Below are 23,977 nucleotides of genomic sequence, written 5' to 3' on the forward strand. Positions count from 1 at the left end.
AACTGTATGCCACTAAGATATGCCCATCTTCCCATAGGATGAAACAAAATGAAAGTATTTTCAATTGAATGCTTAGATTTATGCAAATAAATGCTTAGATTATACTATGCTTAGATTTAAATACTTATATACTTTAAATACTTAAATACTACTTATCTAAGTAGTACTATTAATGAGGGAGCTGGTGGCTCAGACGGTAAAGCGTCTGCCTACAATGACGGAGACCCGAGTTCAGTCCCTGCATCGGGAAGATCTTTTGGAGAAGGAAATGACAACCCACTCCAGTATTCTTGCCTGGAAAATCCCATGGACGGAGGAACCTGATAGGCTATAGTCAGTCCGTGGGGTCGCAAAGAGTCGGACAGGACTGAGTGACTTCACTTCGCTTTCACTTATTTAAGTACTATTTATAAAATCTCAAAAATGTTGGATGATATTTTAAAATCTGAACAAGATTTGCTTATCTTCACATTAGAATACAAAATTGGCATCCGTCCAAGCTTTACTTAAATCCATGAATGAATTTTTATCTTTTCTAAAACATGGGAAATATTTGAATAAGATTTAAGAATGAAGTTAACAAGAGCAATTGCAGCTGAGATATCAGCCTTACACTGAGATGTGACATTCTTCATTCCTGAATCTGGTATCTAAGCTACCACCTTTTTCTGGCTCCCTCATTAATTCATTCATGCAAATTAGAATCTGAACATCTCATTTTATGCTTCCTGAGACATGCTGTGTAGAATGTTAATGATCAAAAACAGAAATAGAACAACCTTTAAAATGGATGTTTTTATTGCATCATTCAACATCTAGGGAAATGGGAGTGAAGCAATAGAAACAAGATTTGGCAATTCGTTAGCCATTGTAAAAAATAAAGGTACTAAGAATTAAAGGAAGAAAGTGAAGAAGAAGTAAAGAGCCTCTTGATGAAAGTGAAAGAGGAGAGTGAAAAAGTTGGCTTAAAACTCAACATTCAGAAAACTAAGTTCATTTCATGGCAAATAGACAGGGAAACAATGGAAACTGAGAGACTTTATATTTTGGGGCTCCAAAATCACTGCAGGTGGTGACTGCAGCCGTGAAATTAAAAGACACTTGCTCCTTGGAAGAAAAGCTATGACCAACCTAGACAGCATATTAAAAATCAGAGATATTACTTTGCCAACAAAGATCTGTCTAGTCAAAGCTATGGTTTTTCCAGTAGTCACGTATGGGTGTGAGAGTTGGACTATAAAGAAAGCTGAGAGCTGAAGAATTGATGCTTTTCAGCTGTGGTGTTGCAAAAAGCTCTTGAGAGTCCCTTGGACTGCAAGGATATCCAACCAGTCCATCCTAAAGGAAATTAGTCCTGAATATTTATTGGAAGGACTGATGCTGAAGCTGAAACTCCAATACTCTGGCCACCTGATGTGAAGAACTGACTCATTGGAAAAGACCCTGATGCTGGGAAAGATTGAAAGTGGGAGGAGAAGAGGACAAGAGAGGAGGAGATGGTTGTATGGCATCACTGGCTCTCTGGGCATGAGTTTGAGCGAGCTCTGGGAGTTGGTGATGGACAAGGAAACCTGGCGTGCTGCAGTCCATGGGGTCACAAAGAGTCGGACATGACTGAGTGACTAAACTGAACTGAAGAATTAAAGGAAGTTAAATAAAATACATGACTTCTGGTTATTTTTCCATTAAGACTTAGCAACTCACACTTGTGCACATGCCCTGTTAGTATTGCCAATGGTCCATCCACTGCAGCTCATGGTTCTGACTCTTCTCCCTATAATCTTGACCCAGGAAGTTCTCTCCTCAGCTACCCTGACTACTTCCACATATGCCATCCATCTTCATAACCAGAGTAGCTGTTAGTAACACTTCATTGTCTTCACCGCCAATGAGAACATATTTTTGCTCTTTCAACCCTAGCACCTACCACTTTGCATATCTGAGAGTAGCGGTAATATCTGGGGTTCAGTTTAGTTCAGTTCAGTCACTCAGTCGTGTCCAACTCTTTGCAACCCCATGGACTGCAGCACGCCAGGCCCCCCTATCCATCAGACTGTAATAAACTCCTTTGTGCTATTACTCAACTTTTCCTTTGTCGTGCTTCCAAGAAAATAATACTCATTTGAATTAATTAAGCAGTAAATAATTTAGTGGGTGGTACTTCTTCAGAAGTACATCCTAACCTCAGGGTTATTATTTTTAAGCTTGTGGCTAGATCTTCTAAATGTCCATTACAGCTTAAAGAGACCGTGATCATCTTTAAATAAATGGAGACAAAGGCTATAAAATATTCAGAATTTAAGGAGTATTTAAAATTAATAGCCATCTCTTAAGGGTCTGCTTTGTATGAAAGCAGTTTTTTAAAAATTATAACTTTTTACTTGAGTTTTTTGACAGGTACAAATACAACTTCTTAAAACATTATCTGAATGGGAATCTTTTAAACAGAATGCTTTAAAATTATGCATACACGAGGAAAAGATTCAAAGGGCAAAATGACACACAGCAAGTAGCAAATATCTTTCCTATCTTAGATCACCAGTGCCATAGCCTTTCTCCCCAGATGAATCCAGTATTGCCAGTTTTAATATATCTCTAGAAAAATATATACGTGTATATCTGTGATGGGGAGAATAATGCTTCCATCTCAAATATATTCACACCTTAATCTCTTAATCTCCAAAACCTATGAATATGCTGTTTTATGTGGGAAATGGGAATTTACAGATGTGATTAATGTAAGGATTGTGAGTTGGGAACAGTATTCTGGATCATCCCAGTGTACTCACTGTAATTACAGGGGCCCCTTATCATCCATGAAGGATGCAGGAGACTCAGAGTAAGAGAAACATTTGAAGATGCTTTGCTGCTGACTTTTAAGATGTTGAAGAAGCCATGAGCCAAGAAATTCAAATGGCTTCTGAAATTTGGAGAAAATAAGGAAATTAATTCTCCTCTAGAACACACAGAAGGAATATAACACACCTAATACCTTGATTCTAGCTCAGTAAGACATGCGTTGGATTTCTGACCTCCAGAATAAAGGTGTGTTGTTAAGTCGCCAAATTTGGGGCTATTTGTTACAGCAGCATTAGAAAATCAATAAATTTCTCTATTATATATATATATATATATATATATATATATATATATATACATAAATGTGTGTGTGTGTGTGTTTGTGTGTGTGTGCGCACGTGCTGTGTGCTCAGTCATGTCTGACTCTTTGTGACCTCACAGACTGTAGCCTGCCAGGATCCTCTGTCCATGGAATTCTCCAGGCAAGAATAGTGACATGGGTAGCTATTTCCTTCTCCAGGGGATCTTCCTGACCAAGGGATCGAAAATGTGACTCTTGCATTGATAGTGCATTCTTTACAGCTAAGCCACCAGGGAAGACCAATAGCAAAGGGTACATCTTCAATCTGTGGTCAAAGATTTTTCTATCTACTTACTGAAGTGAAAGTTGAAATCTGTAAATGATATCAAAATCTTATTGTCTATTTTCCTTTCTCCACATCTTTTTTCTCTGTTTCCAAACTCCATGAGTTTCAGGATTTGTGTTTGTTCTGCTGGGTAGATAAATGAAGATGAGTGCTCTTAAATCTGAAGGATGCTAGTGAAGTTTCATGGTGGGCTTGCTGGAGTATTGTAGCATTTTTTAGAAACAAGAAAGGATTTCAAAACAAATAATTTTCTTAATAATGTCTTTAGCCAGAGGATTTCAGTTATATTCCTGGCTTGGATTCCACCAGGCACCTTAAAACCATTCAGTGTTCTATAGAAACTGAGTTACTGCTTTTCTCTTTCTATCCACCCCACCCATGTATGAATTCCTGTTACATTTTTCTGCAAAATGCATCCATGCAATACACCTATAGAAATGATTCTGTAACATTTACAGACATATGTTCATATTTTATCCTACTCTAAATATGGATCACACTACATGACAGAGGAACCTGGCAGGCTACAGCCCATGGGGTCACAAAGAGTCGGACATGACTGAGTGGCTAAGCACGTGCATTTGTTTAATACATAAATATATATAAACAGAGGCTTTCATGGCATGCCATAAACATTGTTTCTAGTCATCAACGTAAGCCCAGCCAAAAGTTTGAAAGTTTTATTTGTCCTTTAAGTCATATATGTGCTTATTGTATTTTTTCCCTCATTTCTAATATATGTATGCGTTTGGGAAGAGTGGTGTGGTTAAATTGGTTTCTCCTCTTAGTTTATGGAGTGTAGAGAAAAGCCACAGTGATTTTAAGTCAGAAACAGCTCTCTTTCATTGCTCTTTTTAGAGGTTCAAAGCATCACCAATTAACCTAGCCCACAGGTGGGATCTTTAGTGCTTTGCATCAGTAAAGGAGCTAATCATTTCCCAAAACCTTACTTCATCTGCCAGGCTACATGGTCATATATTTATAAAAATTTAGTCACACTTATTTTGACTGCTTTGTTAGCTAAATTTCCTAGCAATGGTCTAAGATTACTTTCATCTAGAGTGATTTCTGCTGTTTATTGAGGAGCATTAGAGAGAAGTTGTATAGTAGACAGACTTCTAGATGGTTTAAAACCCACACTTCCCCCCACCCACCCCCTTTTTTTTCTGGATATGTGGTGAGGAGTGGTAAAAGTTCTGGAAAACCAAACTGGTAAAAACCTCTGTTAATCCTGAGATAAACTTATCAGAAACAGGAAGTAGAATCAAATGCTTTAATCCCTCTCTGTTAATCCTAAAATAAATTTATCAGAAACAGGAAGTATTTATCAGAAATAGGAAGTAGAATCAAATGCTTTAATCCCTAAATGCCAACACAATTTGTAAATAATGAAAGATGATTAAATGAAGTTGCAAATGCTGTGAGTTTGTTACATTTACATTTCTTGAAAATTATTGTCCCACATAACATGTAAGTACTTCTATTAAATTAAACATTTTAATTAATTGGTATCCATAATTCCTTTAGAGATCTATAAAAATAAGAATGTAATTTACTTTGGGTCAAATTCTGTATATAAATCCATTTCTCAAAATGAATCACTGATTTACTGAGTAATCATTTCTTGAATGATTTATTGAATCATTTATATATTGATTCAACTAGTATCTATTGAGTGACTTCTGGAAACCGACAACTTAATTAGAAAATGTATGTATATTATTGCTAACAATCTCTTATTACCCCATTTTTACAGATGAGGAACTGAATGTCAGATAAAATGCCAAGTCAGGGTCTCATGGTTTAGCAATAGTAGAACTGTGTGCACCCAGAGATTTCCTGACTCTGTCCTGTGTTCTATTCACTACTCCACACAGACTTCTTTTAATACTGCAAAGTGAAATGAGTTCTTTGCTGGAGTTACAGGTGAAGAGCTATGGAAATATGGGGAATTAATCATGTCTGAGGGAGTGAGAAAGGCCAAATAGATATTAGGCTGAAAACGTTTGACCTGGTCACTCATATATTTTGCTAAGAAGTTTGCATTTTGTTCATTAGGCCATAGGGAGCCATTAACAGATTTTTAAAGAAGCACAAGGCATGGTTCAGTTGTGTATTAAGAGAATAACTTTAGCAGCTGTGAGAATTAAAGACTGGAACAGTGTTTATTTTTCTGGCTGTTTTGATTGCTCATGAGCCCACTACATATTTACTGTTTGTAAATTATATTACTATATTATAATATTAAAATTATGTATATTTGTTCTGCCCGTAGTCCGAGTCCCTGGTCAGGAAAGAAGACTCCTCGAAACAATGCAACTTGCAATAGGGGAATTTATTACTGACTCGAGCCAGGGCCTCCCGCCCTCACCAAGGGTGTGAGGACGAAAAGGCCCCGAGCCCCAGTTCTCTCCGGTATTTATTAGGTCAAAAAAAGCAGCAGGTAGTTGGCGCAAGCAGATTGGTTACACAGCAGGTAGTTGGCGCAAGCGGATTGGTTACACAGTTGCAAGGCAATTTTTGTTGGCCCAACGTGGGGCTTTCAGCTTTCCCCTGATAGGTTCCCTTTTTCTTGCTAGGCATATGTTGATTGGCTAGCTCCAGGAGGCCTGATAATTATGTTACCCCGGGAAACCAGGCCTACTCCTAATCTAGGCTGCCTGTCATGGCATTAGCCGTGACAGCCTCACAATATTACAAATTATACAAGAGAAATAAAAAGGATTACATGTTAAATTCTTTAAAATTTTATTACTAACAGTAAAATATTTTTGCTTAATATAAAATTAAGATAGTCATATAGTTTTGCTACTATATATAATTTATGTGTGTTTATATTGCGATCAGTGTGATTGAATATATTTCTTAAATAAAACCCCAACAGTTCTGCAGTTTGCACTTGGTCACAGAGCTGATATGAAGTGCTCGTCTTAGTTTGTCTTGATGCTTTAATTCCACTGATGTCACAGTTGTTATATTTATTCACTTTTCATATTCATTCAATTTTGAATTCTGTCTTCCAATTAAGAAAAATTTTGTATTAAAATTTGACTAGGACATTTCCATATTTCCTAGTATTGGGTAGTTGTTACAAGCTAATTGGAAGTTGTAGGATTTTAAAGCTTTAATAAAATAGCTCTGTACCCACTGATACTATTTATAAAAATTCTTAATAAGTAAGTGAGACTCATCTTGAATTTTTAAATGTGTGGTAAAAGTTTTTTATAGTTTTTGGTATTACTATCTGTGGGAAAATTATATAATCTTGCTACATTTGTTTAGTTCATAGTGTTTCTATCTCAGAATGTGGCTGCTTAAATACACTGATGTTCTAATTTTCATCTCTGGTCCTGGCATTTGACAGTTTAGTGCTCTCTTCAGTTTACTGCTTAATTTTCTTTTTATTTATTTTTGATGTGGAAATATTTTTACTGCTCTTCCGTGATAAACAGTGTGATTAAAATTGAATGCCATCATGAGACTGCCCTGATGGCCCTGTGGTTAATACCTTCTAATCCAAGGGCTGTGGGTTTGATCCCTGGTCAGGGAGCTAAGACCCCTCATGACTCGGGGCCAAAACACCAAAACATAAAGCAGGAACAGTATTGCTAAAAATTCAATAAAGACTTTAAAAATGATCTACATAAAAAAATCTTTAAAAAAATCTGAATATTATCAAAACCCTACTTTAAGTACTTTGCAAAACAATATGCTGAAGGGACCATCACTAGTCAACTTCTCTGCTCCTGAGTACCCTCTATTCCCGAAGGAGAATTACCGCATCAGAGGAAAGAGCTGGCAAATGTGGTGTCTGGTACTAGCATTACTTACCTTTTCATGTGCTGTGCTGTGTTGGGCTTAGTTATTCAGTCATGTCTGACTCTTTGCAACCCCGTGGACTCTAGCCCACCAAGCTCCTCTGTCCATGGAAATTCTCCAAGCAAGAATACTGGAGTGGGTTGCCATGCCCTCCTCCAGGGGATCTTCCCAACCCAGGGATCTAACCCAGGTCTCCCACATTGCAGGTGGATTCTTTATTGTCTGAGCCACCAGGGAAGCCCAAGAATGCTGAATTGGATAGCCTATTTCTTCTCCAGTGGATCTTCCCAACCTAGGAATTGAACCAGGGTCTCCTGCATGGCAGGTGGATTCTTTACCAGCTGAGTTACCAGGGAAACCCTACCTATTCATAATTATAGATAATCTTAGTTCAGTTCCGTTTAGTCGCTCAGTAATGTCTGACTCTTTGTGACCCCATGAACTGCAACACGCCAGGCCTCCTTGTCCATCACCAACTCCCGGAGTTTACCCAAACTGATGTCCATTGAGTCGGTGATGCCATCCAACCATCTCATCCTCCTTCCACCTTCAATCTTTCCCAGCATCAGGGTCTTTTCAAATGAGTCAGTTCTTCACATCAGGTGGCCAAAGTATTGGGAGTTTCAGCTTCAGCATCAGTCCTTCCAATGATATTCAGGACTGATTAATCAGTTCTCACAGCTTTTCTTTCTTTTAATGAGAAAAGGACTAATATTATCCTCCTATTATATATAAAGTAATGTATCATTTTAATTTTATTTTTGTTAAATTTGGGGGGGAGGGTAAAAAGTAAATGTAAAGAGAAGATTTTATATTTCTACTGATACTCTAGGAGATTCACCTCATCCTCCATGGGCTACATGGGCCTCACTTTGGAGACCCCTTGATTAGGGATGTGATAGAGTGTGGAAGGGAGATGGATGAGAAGGTAATGGCAGAAAGTAGGTAAAAAGTAAATCTCCTGAATGAGAACAGGGGAAGTGGAGTTACATAGAAGATAAAATTTGTAGAGTTTCTCACTCTTCGGCATAAGCATCAGCTAATGCAGAAGAAACTCTGTGCAGCTGTAGCACAGAGCGTGTATCTCCAACAGTTCCAGAACTGATAACATGTAAACTTTCCGCTTGATCCTATGGGTGTTACTCTTGCACTTTTGTTGCTGAGTTGTTTACTCAGTCATCACCTCCCTTGGCTCCCCTGTTGGTAGCAGAGTCCTGCTGAGAATAGCTCCCACTTTGATTTGAAATGATTTATGTGATTTCTTTAAGCACAACAGAGTGATGGGGAAAATGTTAGCTGTTGGACTGTGTTGTTTCATACGTGGATCTAGTCAGATGGTCAGTGGTACTTGGACACATTCTGAACTGCCAGGTCAGCTTGTGCCTAAATAATATCAGACCAACAATTTTCAAGTGGAAAACCCAGCCAGCTATTTAGATATTTATTTTTAAGTGGTGCTAAATGTCTGGATTAATTGCTTAAGCTTAATAACCATTTTTTAAACTTCCTTGGTTAAATTAGGAGCACAGGAATCTATGCATCTCCTCCAGTGTTTAGATTGATTTATAGGTGTTGTATGGACCAAAGTTCTTCAGGGAAACAAAGCCACCAGGAAAGTTGGCAGGCTGATTGTGTGAGTCAGTTCAAATCTGAAGGTCTGAGAACCAGGGTGGTAAATGGTGAACATTCCAGTGCAGGTGCTGGAGAAATGAGTGAGATGTAGCAGCTCAGTCATGGAGGCAAGTATGGGGAATATAGAGTGTAATAACTGTGTAATGATAATTGTGTAATAATCTTTTCTATGGTGACATATCATAACTAGGCTTATCATAGCAATCATTTTGAAATGTATAGAAATATTGAATCACTTGTTGTATAATAGAAACTAACTGTTGTTGGTCAATCATACTTTAAAAACAATAATACAAACTCATAGAAAAAGAAATGAGATCTATGGTTATCAGAGCAGGGGTTGGCATGTGGGAATTGGATGAAGGCAGTCAAAGGGTACAAACTTCCAGTTACAAGATCAATAAGTATTAGGGATGTAATGTACAACATGATAAATATAATTAACATAGCTTTATATTATATGTAAAACTTGCTATGAAAGTAAAGCCTAAAATTTCTCATCACAAGAAAAAATGTTTTTTCTATTAATACTTGTATCTATGTGAGATGATGGATGTTCACTAAACTTATTTCATGATGTACACAAGTCAAATCATTATGCTATACACCTTAAACTTATACAGTATGTGCGTGCATGCTAAGTCGCTTCAGCCATGTCGGACTCTTTGCAACTCCACGGACTGTAGCCCTCCAGGCTCTTCTGTCCATGGGATCCTCCAGACAAGAATACTGGAGTGGGTTGCCATGCTCTCCTCCTGGGGGGTCTTCCTGACCCAGGAATCAAATCAGCACCTCTTATATCTCCTGAATTGGCAGGCAGGTTCCTTACCACTAGTGCCACTTGGGAAACCCCAAATTTATATAGTGCTGTATGTCAATTATACCTCAATAAAAATGGGAAGAAAAAACCCCATAACATATGGCAACACTAAAAAACATAAGTAATATGAAGGCTACATTTTTCTATATTAAAATCAGTTATCTGTCACCAGTCTTATTTATTATAACATTTATTGAATATGTGCTTTTATATTATATTTTCAGCATCTCCTTTATTTCATTGTATATTATTGACCATAGTAATAATATTTTGATTTTATATTATACTTTAAAATCTTTTAAAGTGGTAATTAACATTTCCTTGCTCATTACCACCTATTTTTTTCCTTTATATTGTCTTTTTTTCCTGAGAAACTTCAGAATCAACTCAATATAAGCCAAAAGTCCCATCTTGACTTTTACTGGAATATATATATATTTTATATATATATAAAACCAATACATAGAGAATCAATACTTTCACAACATTGAATGTTCAAATTATCAACATAGTTTGGTTCAATACTTATTGAAATCTTTTTTACATCATCAGTAAAGTATTAGACTTTTATTTTTATAGATTCCTTAAAATTAATATGTTTCTTATCCCAGGGGTTTTATATAATTGTTTTGTATTTTCTTCATATTTAGGTTAGTATTTCATACTCAATATTCTAAATAGTGATAGCAAAATTCTTTACTTTTGTTCATTTTTTGGATATCCAATCACTTAATCACGTTTCTTATTGTCTAATAATTTTATGTTGATTATATGAAATTTTTGTTAAATAATTATATCATCTTAAAAAGATGATGCTTTTAACTCATTCCTAATTAAGAATCATTGTATATTTTTGGAGAAATAGTAATGGCAAAATATTTTTGAATTATTTTAGCTCTAGTGAGTATCTTGTATGTCAAATTCACAGTGGAAAATGAGATGAAGCTTTATTACTAAAAGACCTGTGTGTTTTTAAATTGTGTATCACAAACTAATTTCAGTTGTATATAAATGTCACCTTACACATATATTTATATATAAAGTATCACCTTCTTCGGTGCTACAATTGCACATAAAGAAATAGCCAAAGTAATCTTGAGAAAGAAGAATGGAACTGGAGGAATCAACCTGCCTGACTTCAGACTATACTACAAAGCCACAGTCATCAAGACAGTATGGTACTGGCACAAAGACAGAAATATAGATCAATGGAACAGAATAGAAAGCCCAGAGATAAATCCACGAACTTATGGACATCTTATCTTTGACAAAGGAGGCAAGGATACACAATGGAAAAAAGACAACCTCTTTAACAAGTGGTGCTGGGAAAGCTGGTCAACCACTTGTAAAAGAATGAAACTAGAACACTTTCTAACACCATACACAAAAATAAACTCAAAATGGATTAAAGATCTAAATGTAAGACCAGAAACTATAAAACTCCTAGAGGAGAACATAGGCAAAACACTCTCTGACATAAATCACAGCAGGGTCCTCTATGACCCACCTCCTAGAATATTGGAAATAAAAGCAAAACTAAACAAATGGGACCTAATGAAACTTAAAAGCTTTTGCACAACAAAGGAAACTATAAGTAAGGTGAAAAGACAGCCCTCAGATTGGGAGAAAATAATAGCAAATGAAGCAACAGACAAAGGATTAATCTCAAAAATATACAAGCAACTCCTGAAGCTCAATTCCAGAAAAATAAATGACCCAATCAAAAAATGGGCCAAAGAACTAAATAGACATTTCTCCAAAGAAGACATACAGATGGCTAACAAACACATGAAAAGATGCTCAACATCACTCATTATCAGAGAAATGCAAATCAAAACCACAATGAGGTACCATTACACGCCAGTCAGGATGGCTGCTATCCAAAAGTCTACAAGCAATAAATGCTGGAGAGGGTGTGGAGAAAAGGGAACCCTCTTACACTGTTGGTGGGAATGCAAACTAATACAGCCGCTATGGAGAACAGTGTGGAGATTTCTTAAAAAACTGGAAATAGAACTGCCATATGACCCAGCAATCCCACTCCTGGGCATACACACTGAGGAAACCAGATCTGAAAGAGACACGTGCACCCCAATGTTCATTGCAGCACTGTTTATAATAGCCAGGACATGGAAGCAACCTAGATGCCCATCAGCAGATGAATGGATAAAGAAGCTGTGGTACATATACACCATGGAATATTACTCAGCCGTTAAAAAGAATTCATTTGAACCAGTTCTAATGAGATGGATGAAACTGGAGCCCATTATACAGAGTGAAGGAAGCCAGAAAGATAAAGAACATTACAGCATACTAACACATATATATGGAATTTAGAAAGATGGTAACGACAACCCTATATGCAAAACAGAAAAAGAGACACAGAAGTACAGAACAGACTTTTGAACTCTGTGGGAGAAGGTGAGGGTGGGATGTTGCGAAAGAACAGCATGTATATATTATCTATGGTGAAACAGGTCACCAGCCCAGGTGGGATGCATGAGACAAGTGCTGGAACCTGGTGCACTGGGAAGACCCAGAGGAATCGGGTGGAGAGGGAGGTGGGAGGGGGGATCGGGATGGGGAATACGTGTAAATCTATTGCTGATTCATGTCAATGTATGACAAAACCCACTGAAAAAATAAATTAATTAATTAAAAAAAAAAAAAAGAAATGACTCAAGTCAAATATTGTTTTTTAATACTAGGGACAGCATTTTGAATGTACTTCCCTGGGCATCAGCTCCCAAATCCTTTTTATCATTTCTGTCTATATTGGTTAAAAAGGTTGTATTTTTCATAAAATTTTCCTCTTTCATGACTCTTTTTTATGCTAAGGTCTATTAGGACATCTAGAATGGGAATCTTTTTTCCTTTGTCACTTGTTTAGTAACACAACCTTAACTCCATACATACAATGCATAAATCAGCCTCTATACGAAGTGTGGTTTTGAGAGTGCATTGCACAGTTTCTTGTCTGAGGTTAGAAGGATAAGTTGATCTTTCTGGGGTGTATGAGCCTAAAAATGTGACATTAAATGTATCTCTGTAATACTATTCAGATTTCTCATGATCTCTTTGTAAAGTTAGAAATGAGACATAATTTTCAAATGTAAGTAAACTTTAGAATACTGTGGAGTTTTAAACACAATCAATGTGATTAAGTACAAACTTACTGAAGCAAATCAGGAATTGGCTAACGGGGCACTGGGAGGGAGCACTATTTGCTCTGGCCATGACATCTGCTTGTGTAGAACCCACAGGATTTGGGAGGCTCCTAAGAGCCAGTGGGAACTTTTCCTTTGACTTCTCTGAATGGTCTGGCTTAAGAACTCAGACAAGAAAGATGATCCATTCTGCTGATGACCTTGTCAGCACCATGGGGAGCTGAGGCAGAGGCTTTTTAGGGAGATGTCAGTCCCTGAGCCATCCTGACAATAGCAGGAAAATGATATTAGAGGAGCATATTGATTTTTCCCTGTAGGTGTCTGATCAGGATTTTGGTGTAGCCTTGTGAGCTGCAAAAAGCCTTGGTTCCCCTTTGGCCTTCTGTGACTGCTGTCCACATAGCCTGGGCTTTTTGTTCTTTCCTCCTCTCTCCAGTTCCTATAACCATGCTTCATATGGACTTCCACTTTGAGGCTTTCATGATACCACCACTTTATTCATTATCTTGGGCAATTTACCCTTGCCTCCAAAATTGAAGTTGTCATGTTGCAATGTAATTATTTGTTAAATTTCTCAAGATACCACATACTGTCAAGGGTAATGTTGAAGAAACTGTGGGGCTGCTTTTAGGAAGTAAAGAGGTGGACTCAAGTAGGACTGAATGAGAAAGCCTAATATAAGAGGAAATGGCAGTCATGCATAAAAAAAAAAACTAAAGGGAAGAGACCCTTTGAAGAGTGTGTGTTGGTTGCTGCAGATCAGCCTGGGGGTGGGGGTATTATTTATCATGTTATTTTTTCCCTTCCAACATGACTTAAAGGAATAACAATATACCTGAATTACCTAGTTCAGCACAGATATTTTACTGAAAGCAAGAAAGATAATTTACTCTTCAGTTTCTCAAATGATCAAAATCATCTGAAATATTTGTTAAGTATGCAGATTACCAGGCCTCTTGCCTTGAAATCCTAGTTTGTAAAGCCAGTGTTAATTGCCCAGGAATTTGTGTTTCAAGCTCCTGGTGAATCTGGTGCCTGCTAGTGTTCAAGAATCAATGATTTAGGTTAAAATATTATGAAAATGAATGTTTCTTTTCTTTTTCCAGTATCTGTTCTCTGCTTCCTTTTTATATCAATGAAACCTACAGATGAAGATGGTTATAAAAATTGTTCGTGTGACTAGATATGGCCAATGTCATGTGTACAACTTCCTGGTATTGTCTTTGAAGAGACAGACTGAGCCACTCTTCCGGCCCTGCCTTCATCTTGCTGCATGAATGGGATGTAGACATGGTGGGTGCACCATCATGAACCATGCAAATGAGGACCACACCGTTGTTTGAGGGAGCGACAAAATAGAGGGAGTCTGAGTCCCTGGATATTCTAGAGCCCTTTTACAAGAGAGAGAAAGAGCCATTATATCCAGTTCTTATATTTCAGATCTCTATCATATGCTATCAAGCTATATTTAAATAGCATAACATTTAATAAAATTGTAAAAAATAAAATAAAGCATGTAGTCTGGTGAAAATATAAATTAATATATGACAATCAGAATAGAAACCAGAACATTTAAGTCATTTATACAAACTGGTCATTTATACAAAAATTAAGTAATTTATACAAAGTTATTTATACAAACTCGTTATCTCTAGGACACACACTTGGTTCCAAGTTTCTGTGAAGTAGAAGTAAAAAGGTATATATAGTTAAAAGTATTTTCTCCAATTATAAGGGAAAGCTCGGCTATGACTTAAATCTAACACAATTTTTTCAGATGTTGCTAGTTAACATATGACAAATGTCATGACATATGACAAACTGCCATGACATATGCAGTGAACAGAGACCTCAGTAACTAATCTCAGTAATTATATTAAGGTTTCATAACCTTGTTTCTTGGTGTGTTCCTTAATAACAGAATCAAGATTATTACTATCCTGAAATCAGTGTGGTACAGATTTATGATGCTTGGGATTGATTTAAGTATAAAGTCTGACATTATAATAGCACTAGATTTCATTAAAGTATCAGAATCCCTCCTCTCTTTTCAAGTGAAATCTTTAGCAGAATGTCAATGTATAAAACCAAGCTCCCTTGATTGACATGGGAGTGAGTTTGAAATCCACCACCTTGGCCTGTCTGTGTTCTTGAAACCCAACCATAGAATTCTAGAACACAATGGGGAAGGTCTTGATTTAGAGGGGTAGGTGCCTGCCTATGCCTATGCTTCAAACCATATGCCATTAAGTATCACTCTCCTTCACATGGAGTTTGATAAGATTTGGACAGCAGACCATTCAAAATTGTATTCACTGGCAAAATTCCATGCGTTTATATTGATTCTGAAAACTGGCAACAGCAAATTCCTCCCACGTTATGAAATGTTTAGACAGTCTCTGATGTATTTTGATGATTTTTTTTTATAGTAATATGGATTCTGGTTGCTTAGTGATTTAAATTGATAATTTACTAGCCAAAATAGATTGGTATAGTCCTGTCCTTCTGAATTAACTTAAGGACTTGAATTTCCTCATTAAAATTTTTAAACATCTGCCATGCTGGAAAAAACAGAGGCATATATGAAAAGAAGTCCTGGAACAGTGAAAAGGGAAAATGGAAAATTAATTCAGAGGATTTGGCATTGTTCTAAAGTAAAACTCGTTTTTTTAGATGGAAACTCTTAATGGAGCTAACAAGATTTTTAGGGAGTGATTTCTTGATTGGTCCCAGATTTTGGAAATCTTCATTCCAAATCTGTCTGAGGTATTTTTTAAAAACCATGGAAATAGAGCTGGTAGCTTAGTAACTAATACTGCTTTGGAGATTAACATTTTCAAGCAGGGCACCTTTGTTCGCAAGGAATATAGAATCTTCAAAAAAAAAACCAAAACACTTGAAATTCAAAGCAGACATTTGGCTTATTATATTGGGTTAATTAAGGATAACAGGGAATGCAGACATCAGTAGAATTTTGTCACTTAAGAGTTTGTTTTGTTACAGAGAAGATAATATTGTTTCATAGGCTCATGATAAAGACTACATGGACAGAATTAATTTTGAAGATTCCTGAATAATTGTTTTACACACAGTCTTCAAACACAGAGTCTAGTTACTCAGTTTTTGAGTCACAGAGAAGCAGAACTTGAAAACACCTTATTCATTCCTGTATATATTTTTAGTGTGTGTGTGTTTGTGTGAGTGTATACAGTCATCATGTGTCTTAAAAAATATGACTTTGGAAGCCTTTTTTGTAGTAGCCTAGTTCTTGATGAAAGTGAAAGGATAGAGTGAGAAAGCTGGCTTAAAGCTTAACATTCAGAAAACTAAGATCATGGCATCTGGTCCCATCACTTCATGGGAAATAGATGGGGAGACAGTGGAAACAGTGGCTGATTATATTTTTTTGGGCTCCAAAATTACTGCAGATGGTGACTGCAGCCATGAAATTAAAAGACGCTTACTCCTTGGAAGGAAAGTTATGACCAGCCAGACATTACTTTGCCAACAAAGGTCCATCTGGTCAAGGCTATGGTTTTTCCAGTGGCCATGTATGGATGTGAGAGTTGGACTATAAAGAAAACTGAGTGCCGAAAAATTGATGCTTTTGAACTATGGTGTTGTAGAAGACTCTTGAGAGTCCCTTGGACTGCAAGGAGATCCAACCAGTCCATCCTAAAGGAGATCAGCCCTTGGTGTTCATTGGAAGGACTGATGCTGAAGCTGAAACTCCAGTACTTTGGTCACCTCATGCAAAGAGTTGACTCATTGGAAAAAGCCCTGATGCTGTGAGGGATTGGAGGCAGGAGGACAAGGGGACGACAGAGGATGAGATGGTTGGATGGCATCACCGACTCAATGGACATGAGTTTGAGTAAACTCAGGGAGTTGGTGATGGGCAGGGAGGCCTGGTGTGCTGCGATTCATGGGGTCTCAAAGAGTCAGACACGACTGAGCAACTGAACTGAACTGAACTGAGATTATCCTTTGGCTCATCCCTGGCCCCATACATTTCTCCCGTCTTTTTTTTTTTTTTGGCTACATCACGCAACTTGCAGGATTAGCTTTTTAACTAGGGATTGAGCCTGGGTCCCCTGCAGTGTAAGCGCAGAGTGCCAACCACTGGACTGCCAAGGAGTTCCCTATCTTAACACTTTTGCTTTGCAATACAATGATATTCATTGTGTAGATTTTGAAGCATTTTTATCTGCAAACTTGTGTCCAATCAGGCTAATTTCTGCCTCTGGCATCCAAAACAAAGTTAAATTGCCTGCACTCATTCCTTTGACTCTTTCTAGATGTGAATAGTCTCTTAACAGTGGGTTTGAAAGCAACAGTATGCCAACCAAATATGACAGTCCATTGTGCACGTTCTGTTCAACCATGATCAGGGACCCTTAGTTTGGTAGTTTGAAATCATTCCTGGTGATATTTACACCATGGACATCTATAACTGCTATAAATGGTGGGGAGTGGGGAGGTGAGTTAGTGGTTAAATGTTTACCAGGATACCATTAGTTTGAGGTATACCTGGGTGCTACCGAGTCTGCTCTTAAAAAAGGTGGGGATCGACTCTCTGCTTTCAGAGTCAACATTTGGTGGTGAATTTGGCTTATCAGATAGCAAAGGATGATTTCTCTTGAAAAGAAAGTGAAAGTGTTAGTTGCTCAGCTGTGTCTGACTCTGCAACTCCATGGACTCTAGCCCACCAGGCTCCTCTATCCAGGAGATTTCCCAGGCAAGTATACTAGAGTGGGTTGCTATTTCCTTCTCTGAGGTATTCTTCCTTACCCAGGGATTGAACCCACATCTTCTCCATTGGCAGATGGATTCTTTATGGCTGAGCCACGAGGAAGCCCAATTAGTCAGGAATCTGCAGGTTAATAGACCAGTTTCTCCTCGTGGCAATAACAAGCACAGTAGAACAAGCTCGACTGCACAAATACATTTCAAGTCTCTGATGTTAATGTTGATGAAGACCAAAGGTAAGGGTTGGGGAAGAATCCTCTGTCTTTTGTGGGAGGAGCTATAAAGATGCATAACAGGTGGGATTCAAGAAGGGTTGAGGAATTGGGGCCACTACTGAGTCTACTAAGTTATGGAACAGTGGCTTAAAAAGATAGGTGTTTGTTTCACTACCACAAGAGAGTATAGAGGTACCTGATTCAGGATTGCATGGTGGTTTTACTCCATGAAGTCCTGGAGGACCCAGGCTCTTCCTATTTTCTGTCTTATTACTCTGCTTGGCATGTCCTCCATTGCCAAAAGTAAGGAGTCAACAACCTTTTTCTAAAAAGGGCCAGATACAAATATATTTAGGCTTTGTGGCTCATAAGGTCTCTATTGTAACCACTCAATGCTGCCATTGTAGTGTGAAAGCAGCCATAAATAGTAAGTAAACTTATGAATACGGTTGTATCCCGATACTTTTTTTAAAATGGATGCTAGCATTTGAATTTCAAAAGATTTTCATGTATTATGAAACACTATTCTTCTCTGAGTTTTTTTCAACATCTAAAAATGTAAAATTCATTCTTTGCTTGTTACTATGTAAAAATAGACACCTGATTGAATTTGTCTCCAGGGCTGCAGTTTGCTGACCCCTGCCCCAGATCATCTAAAGTATTGAATGGTTGCTAATTAAGCATTACAGATTTATCAGTCAGCAGGAAGGTAGGGAGGAAGAAACAGGGAGCAAAGGGCATGTTCAGGCTGAATTTTAGGAAAGGTTGCCAAGAACTGCCATGTGATATTTCCCTTTGCATCTCATTGGCCAGATTTAATCACATGGCCATACATAGCTGCAAGGGAAGCTGGAATTAGCAGACTTCATGCTGATAAGTCAAATGCCTGGTAAAAATTGGAGGTTCTTTCTCTGTGGCAGAAGGGGAAAATAACACTACAGGACAACAAACAGGCTCTGATGGTTAGTGTACAGTGTGGAGGTGAAGAGGCAGAAAAACAATCATGTACTTACTACATGATTGAACATGATTACTCTGTCACTGAATTCTTTTTTTTTTTAAATCATAGGAAAGAGGAATATCTTTTCTTTTTCACATTCTTTTCCATTATAGGTTATTATAAGGTATTAAATATACTCCCCTATACTCTACAGTAGATCCTTGTTTATCTATTTTATATACAATAGTGGAAAATACTTGAAATTTTTAAGTAGTAAAAAAAAATTTAATCAATAGACTTATTACTCATGTTTTGTGACTATCCACCATTGTCCAAGCCAGGTTCTTAAACCTTGAATCCCATCTAAGTTTGTTTGATTGTCAAGGTTTGTGAAACATGTATCAGATAACTGTGGTTGATTATAAAACATGGCTCATGTAGGAAATATTAATTGTTCGTGAGGTGTACCTCTCATCAGTCATGTCAAATATAACTAAAGTAAAAATCAAACTACTATGAGTTAAAAACAAACAAAAGCAATGTATCAATCTTTTCTATTACTAAAACCTGCCCTTTTGCAGCCCTAAAAACACTTCAGGGTAATTTTTGACAGAAATAATAGCAGAAGTATTTGATGCCCACTTTGTTCCAACCTCTCAGCCCACATGGAATGAGTCCTAGTTGTGCTGGGCGTATCTGTGTATAGCAAGGGTCCTGCCTCAGGGGCTTCCCAAGCTTCATTCCACCTTTCTGCCTCAGGACTTCCTCCAATCAAAGCTGTCAACCTCAGGTCCATACAGGTACAGTCATAATGCAAGGCATTAGTAGTCCTTGGGCAAACTATAAATTACTGGGGGATAGGAATCTGTAGATGAATGTTCCACAATTCTAGACTTTGGATGAAATACTGTATTTTTTTTTTAATTGTTTTATTGAAGTATTGTTGATTTACAGTGTTGTGTTAGTTTCTGGTATACAGCAAAGTGATTCAATTCTATGTACACAGAGTAGTTTGTATCTGTTAATCCCAAACTCCCAATCCATCCCTCCCCTAACCTGACACCCTCTTGGCAACCACACATCTGTTCTGTATGTCAGTGTGTCTGTTTTCTGTTTCATAGATAAGCACATTTTTGTCACATTTTATATTCCACCTCTTGATGGGCATTTAGTTTGCTTCCATGTCTTGGCTATTGTGAGTAGTGCTGTTATGAACATAGGGGTATATGTATCTTTGTGAATTATAGTTTTGTCCAGATATATTAATATCTAGGATTGCTGGATCAAATGGCAATTCTGTTTTAAATTTTTTTGAGGAACTTCTATCCTGTTTTCCAGAGTGGCTGAACCAGTTTACATTCCTTCCAACAGTACAGGAAGTTTGTCTTTTCTCTAGCATTTGTTGTTTATAGACTTCTTAATGATGGCCATTCTGATTGGTTTGAAGTGATATATCATTGTAGTTTTGATTTGCATTTCTCTAAGAATTAGCTTCCTTGGTGGCTCAGATGGGAAAAACATCTGCCTACAATGCAGGAGACTTGGGTTCAATTCCTGGGTCAGGCAGATCCTCTGGAGAAGGACATGGCAACCCACTCCAGTATTCTTGCCTGGGGAATTCCATAGACATAGGAGCCTGGTAGGTTACAGTCCACGGGGTTTCAAAAGAGTTGGACTCAACTGAGCTACTAACACACTGTATTAGACACTGTTGAATTAGCAATGTTGAACATCTTTTCATGTGCCTATTGGCCATCTTTATGTCTTCTTAGGAGATATATCTGCTTAAGTCTTCTGCTCATTTTTTGCTTGTGTTGTTTATTTTTTTGATTGTGTTGATTTGTATGAGGTATTTGTACATTTTGGAAATTAAGCTCTTGCCAGATGCATCATTTTCAAATATTTTCTCCAAATCTGTAGGTTGTTTTGTTTATGGTGCTTTTTTTCCTCCCTCTATTGAAAGGACCTGGCAAAGCTGAATTTCTGCTGCTAATGACAGTGACCTCAGTTCTTCTCAATTCCTACTTCCTGGTCTTACTTCCTAGAAAAACTATCTGCATTTTCGTTCTCATCTCAGGCTTTCCTTTCAAGTCCAAACTAAACCCAGTAACTCAGTCTATTATAAATCTTTTGCAGTGATTTAATAAAAGTGTGAAAAGAAGTGATGCCAAAAGCAAAGGAGATTTTTAAAAAAGTGAAAAGAAGGGAAGCGAAAAGCAAAGGAGAAAAGGAAAGATAGTCCCATTTGAATGCAGAGTTCCAAAGAATAGCAAGGAGAGATAAGAGATCCTTCCTCAGTGATCAATGCAAAGAAATAGAGGAAAACAATAGAATGGGAATGATTAGAGATCTCTTCAAGATAATTAGAGATACCAAGGGAACATTTCATGCAAAGATGGGCTCAATAAAGGACAGAAATGGTAGGGACCTAACAGAAGCAGAAGATACTAAGAAGAGGTGGCTGATTCATATCAATGTATGACAAAACCCACTGAAATGTTGTGAAGTAATTAGCCTCCAACTAATAAAAAAAATTAAAAAAAAAATAAAAATAAAGAAGAGGTGGCAAGAATACACAGAAGAACTGTACAAAAAAGATCTTCACGACCCAGATAATCATGATGGTATGATCACTCACCTAGAGCCAGGCATCCTGGAATGTGAAGTCAAGTGGGCCTTCATAGCATTACTAAGAACAAAGCTAGTGGAGGTGATGGAATTCCAGTTGATCTATTTCAAATCCTGGAAGATGATGCTGTGAGAGTGCTGCATTCAATATGCCAACAAATTTGGAAAACTCAGCAGTAGCCACAGGACTGGAAAAGGTCAGTTTTCATCCCAATCCCAAAGAAAGGCAATGCCAAAGAATGCTCAAACTACCACACAATTGCACTCATCTCACACGTTAGTAAAGTAATGCTCAAAATTCTCCACACCACGCTTCAGCAATATGTGAACCGTGAACTTCCAGATGTTCAAGCTGGTTTTTAGAAAAGGCAGAGGAACCAGAGATCAAATTGCCAACATCTTCTGGATCATCAAAGAAGCAAGAGAGTTCCAGAAAAACATCTGCTTCTGCTTTATTGACTATGCCAAAGCCTTTGACTGTGTGGATAACTATAAACTGTGGAAAATTCTTAAAGAGATGGGCATACCAGACCAACTGACCTGTCTCTTAAGAAACCTGTATGCAGGTCAGGAAGCAACAGTTAGAACTGGACATGGAACAATAGACTGGTTCCAAATAGGAAAGTAGTATGTCAAGGCTGTATATTGTCACCCTGCTTATTTAACTTATATGCAGAGTACATCATGGGAAATGCCAGGCTGGGTGAAGCACAAGCTGGAATCAAGATTTCCAGGAGAAATATCAATAACCTCAGATATGCAGATGACACCACCTTTATGGCAGAACATGAAGAAGAACTAATGAGCCTCTTGATGAAAGTGAAAGAGGAGAGTGAAAAAGTTGGCTTAAAGCTCAACATTCAGAAAACTAAGATCATGGCATCTGGTCCCATCACTTCATGGCAAATAGATGGGAAAACAGTGGAAACAGTGGCTGACTATATTTTTCTGGGCTCCAAAAATCACTGCAGATGGTGATTGCAGCCATGAAATTAAGACACTTACTCCTTGGAAGGAAAGTTATGATCAACCTAGATAGCATATTAAAAAGCAGAGTGATTACTTTGTCAACAAAGGTCCATCTAGTCAAGGTTATGGTTTTCCCAGTGGTCATGTATGGATGTGAGAGTTGGACTATAGAGAAAGTTGAGTGCTGAAGAATTGATGCTTTTGAACTGTGGTGTTGGAGAAGACGCTTGAGAGTCCCTTGGACTGCAAGGAGATCCAACCAGTCCATCCTAAAGGAGATCAGCCCTGGGTGTTCATTGGAAGGACTAATGTTGAAGCTGAAACTCCAATATTTTGGCCAACTGATGGGAAGAGCTGACTCATTTGAAAAGACCCTAATGCTGGGAAAGATAAAGGGCTGGAGGAGAAGGGACGACAGAGGATGAGATGGTTGGATGGAATCACCGACTCAATGGACATGGGTTTGGGTGAACTCCGGGAGTTGGTAATGGACAAAGAGGCCTGGGATGCTGTGGTTCATGAGGTCTCAAAGAGTCGGACATGACTGAGTGACTGAACTGAACTGAATGAAAGTGTTTCTCATAGTTTCTGAACCTGAAAGATAGTGACAAATGTGTTTTTTTCAAAATAAATATCTGTCAGTATCATTTGTGGTTCTTCAGCTTTAGAACTCATGAGAATCTGTTGGAGGATTTGTTAAAACACAGATTACTGGGCCCTATTCCCATGATTCAGTAGGTTTGGGGTATCTGAGGTAGAGCTTAAGAATATGGATTTCTTTTTTTTTTTTTTGACAGGAAATAGCATTTATTGGTGAGCGTGATTAAGGAGGGAACAGAGCTGATGCTCATGAGTGCAGGGCCCTCCATTTGTCCAGGGAACCACAATTAGGGATGTATTTGACCCCACAGCCGTCCAGGATGAGTCGCTTTTCTGCCACCATGTTCTCAAATTCATCCGCATTGAACTTGGTAAATCCCCACTTCTTGGAGATGTGGATCTTCTGACGGCCAGGGAACTTGAACTTGGCCCAGCGGAGGGCTTCAATCACATGCTCCTTGTTCTGCAGCTTGGTGCGGATGGACATTATGACCTGGCCAATGTGGACCCTGGCCACTGTGCCCTGGGGCTTTCCAAAGGCACCGCGCATACCTGTCTGGAGTCTAGATTGAGAAACAGCAGGCCAGTCATGAATGCCCACTAGAAAGAGTTGTCTCCAAGGTCCCTTAGGGCTACCTGTACAGGCAACAGGTTGCATACACTACCAAGGAGGCTGCTGTTTGCAGCCATTGCACACTGGGCCCCCATGGGGAAAAGAGCACAGTCGGCTTAATTGGCTGCAAAGAAGAATATGGATTTCTAACCAGTTTCCAGGTGATGTTAATTCTGCTGTTTCTGGGACCACAGTCCTGAGAACCATTGCCTTAGAGTGTTTTAGCTAAGTATACCTAAGGTTCAAGCTACACCTTAAATGAAAATGAATGATGTCTTCATCAATTCAGGCTGCTATAATAAAATACCACAGATATAGTGGCTTATAAATGGCAGAAATTTACTTTTCACAGTTCAAGAGGCTGCAAGTCCAAGATCAG

At 38.0% G+C, this 23,977-nt stretch overlaps 1 protein-coding gene and 1 non-coding gene across 2 annotated transcripts; both read right to left on the reverse strand.

The window, feature by feature from the left end:
• Positions 1-23,163: 23,163 nt before the first annotated feature.
• On the reverse strand, positions 23,164-23,643 carry LOC122685249 (60S ribosomal protein L10-like). Its single transcript, XM_043889837.1, has one exon. It carries the CDS (start codon positions 23,641-23,643, stop codon positions 23,233-23,235), a length of 411 nt encoding a protein of 136 aa, XP_043745772.1. The 3' UTR covers positions 23,164-23,232.
• Positions 23,594-23,728, reverse strand: LOC122685677. The gene has a single exon (XR_006338523.1). It is a non-coding gene; the product is annotated as a small nucleolar RNA SNORA70 (small nucleolar RNA).
• Positions 23,729-23,977: the final 249 nt, after the last annotated feature.

The sequence above is a fragment of the Cervus elaphus genome, chromosome 28 (genome assembly GCF_910594005.1).
Source record: "Cervus elaphus chromosome 28, mCerEla1.1, whole genome shotgun sequence".
NCBI lineage: Eukaryota > Metazoa > Chordata > Mammalia > Artiodactyla > Cervidae > Cervus > Cervus elaphus.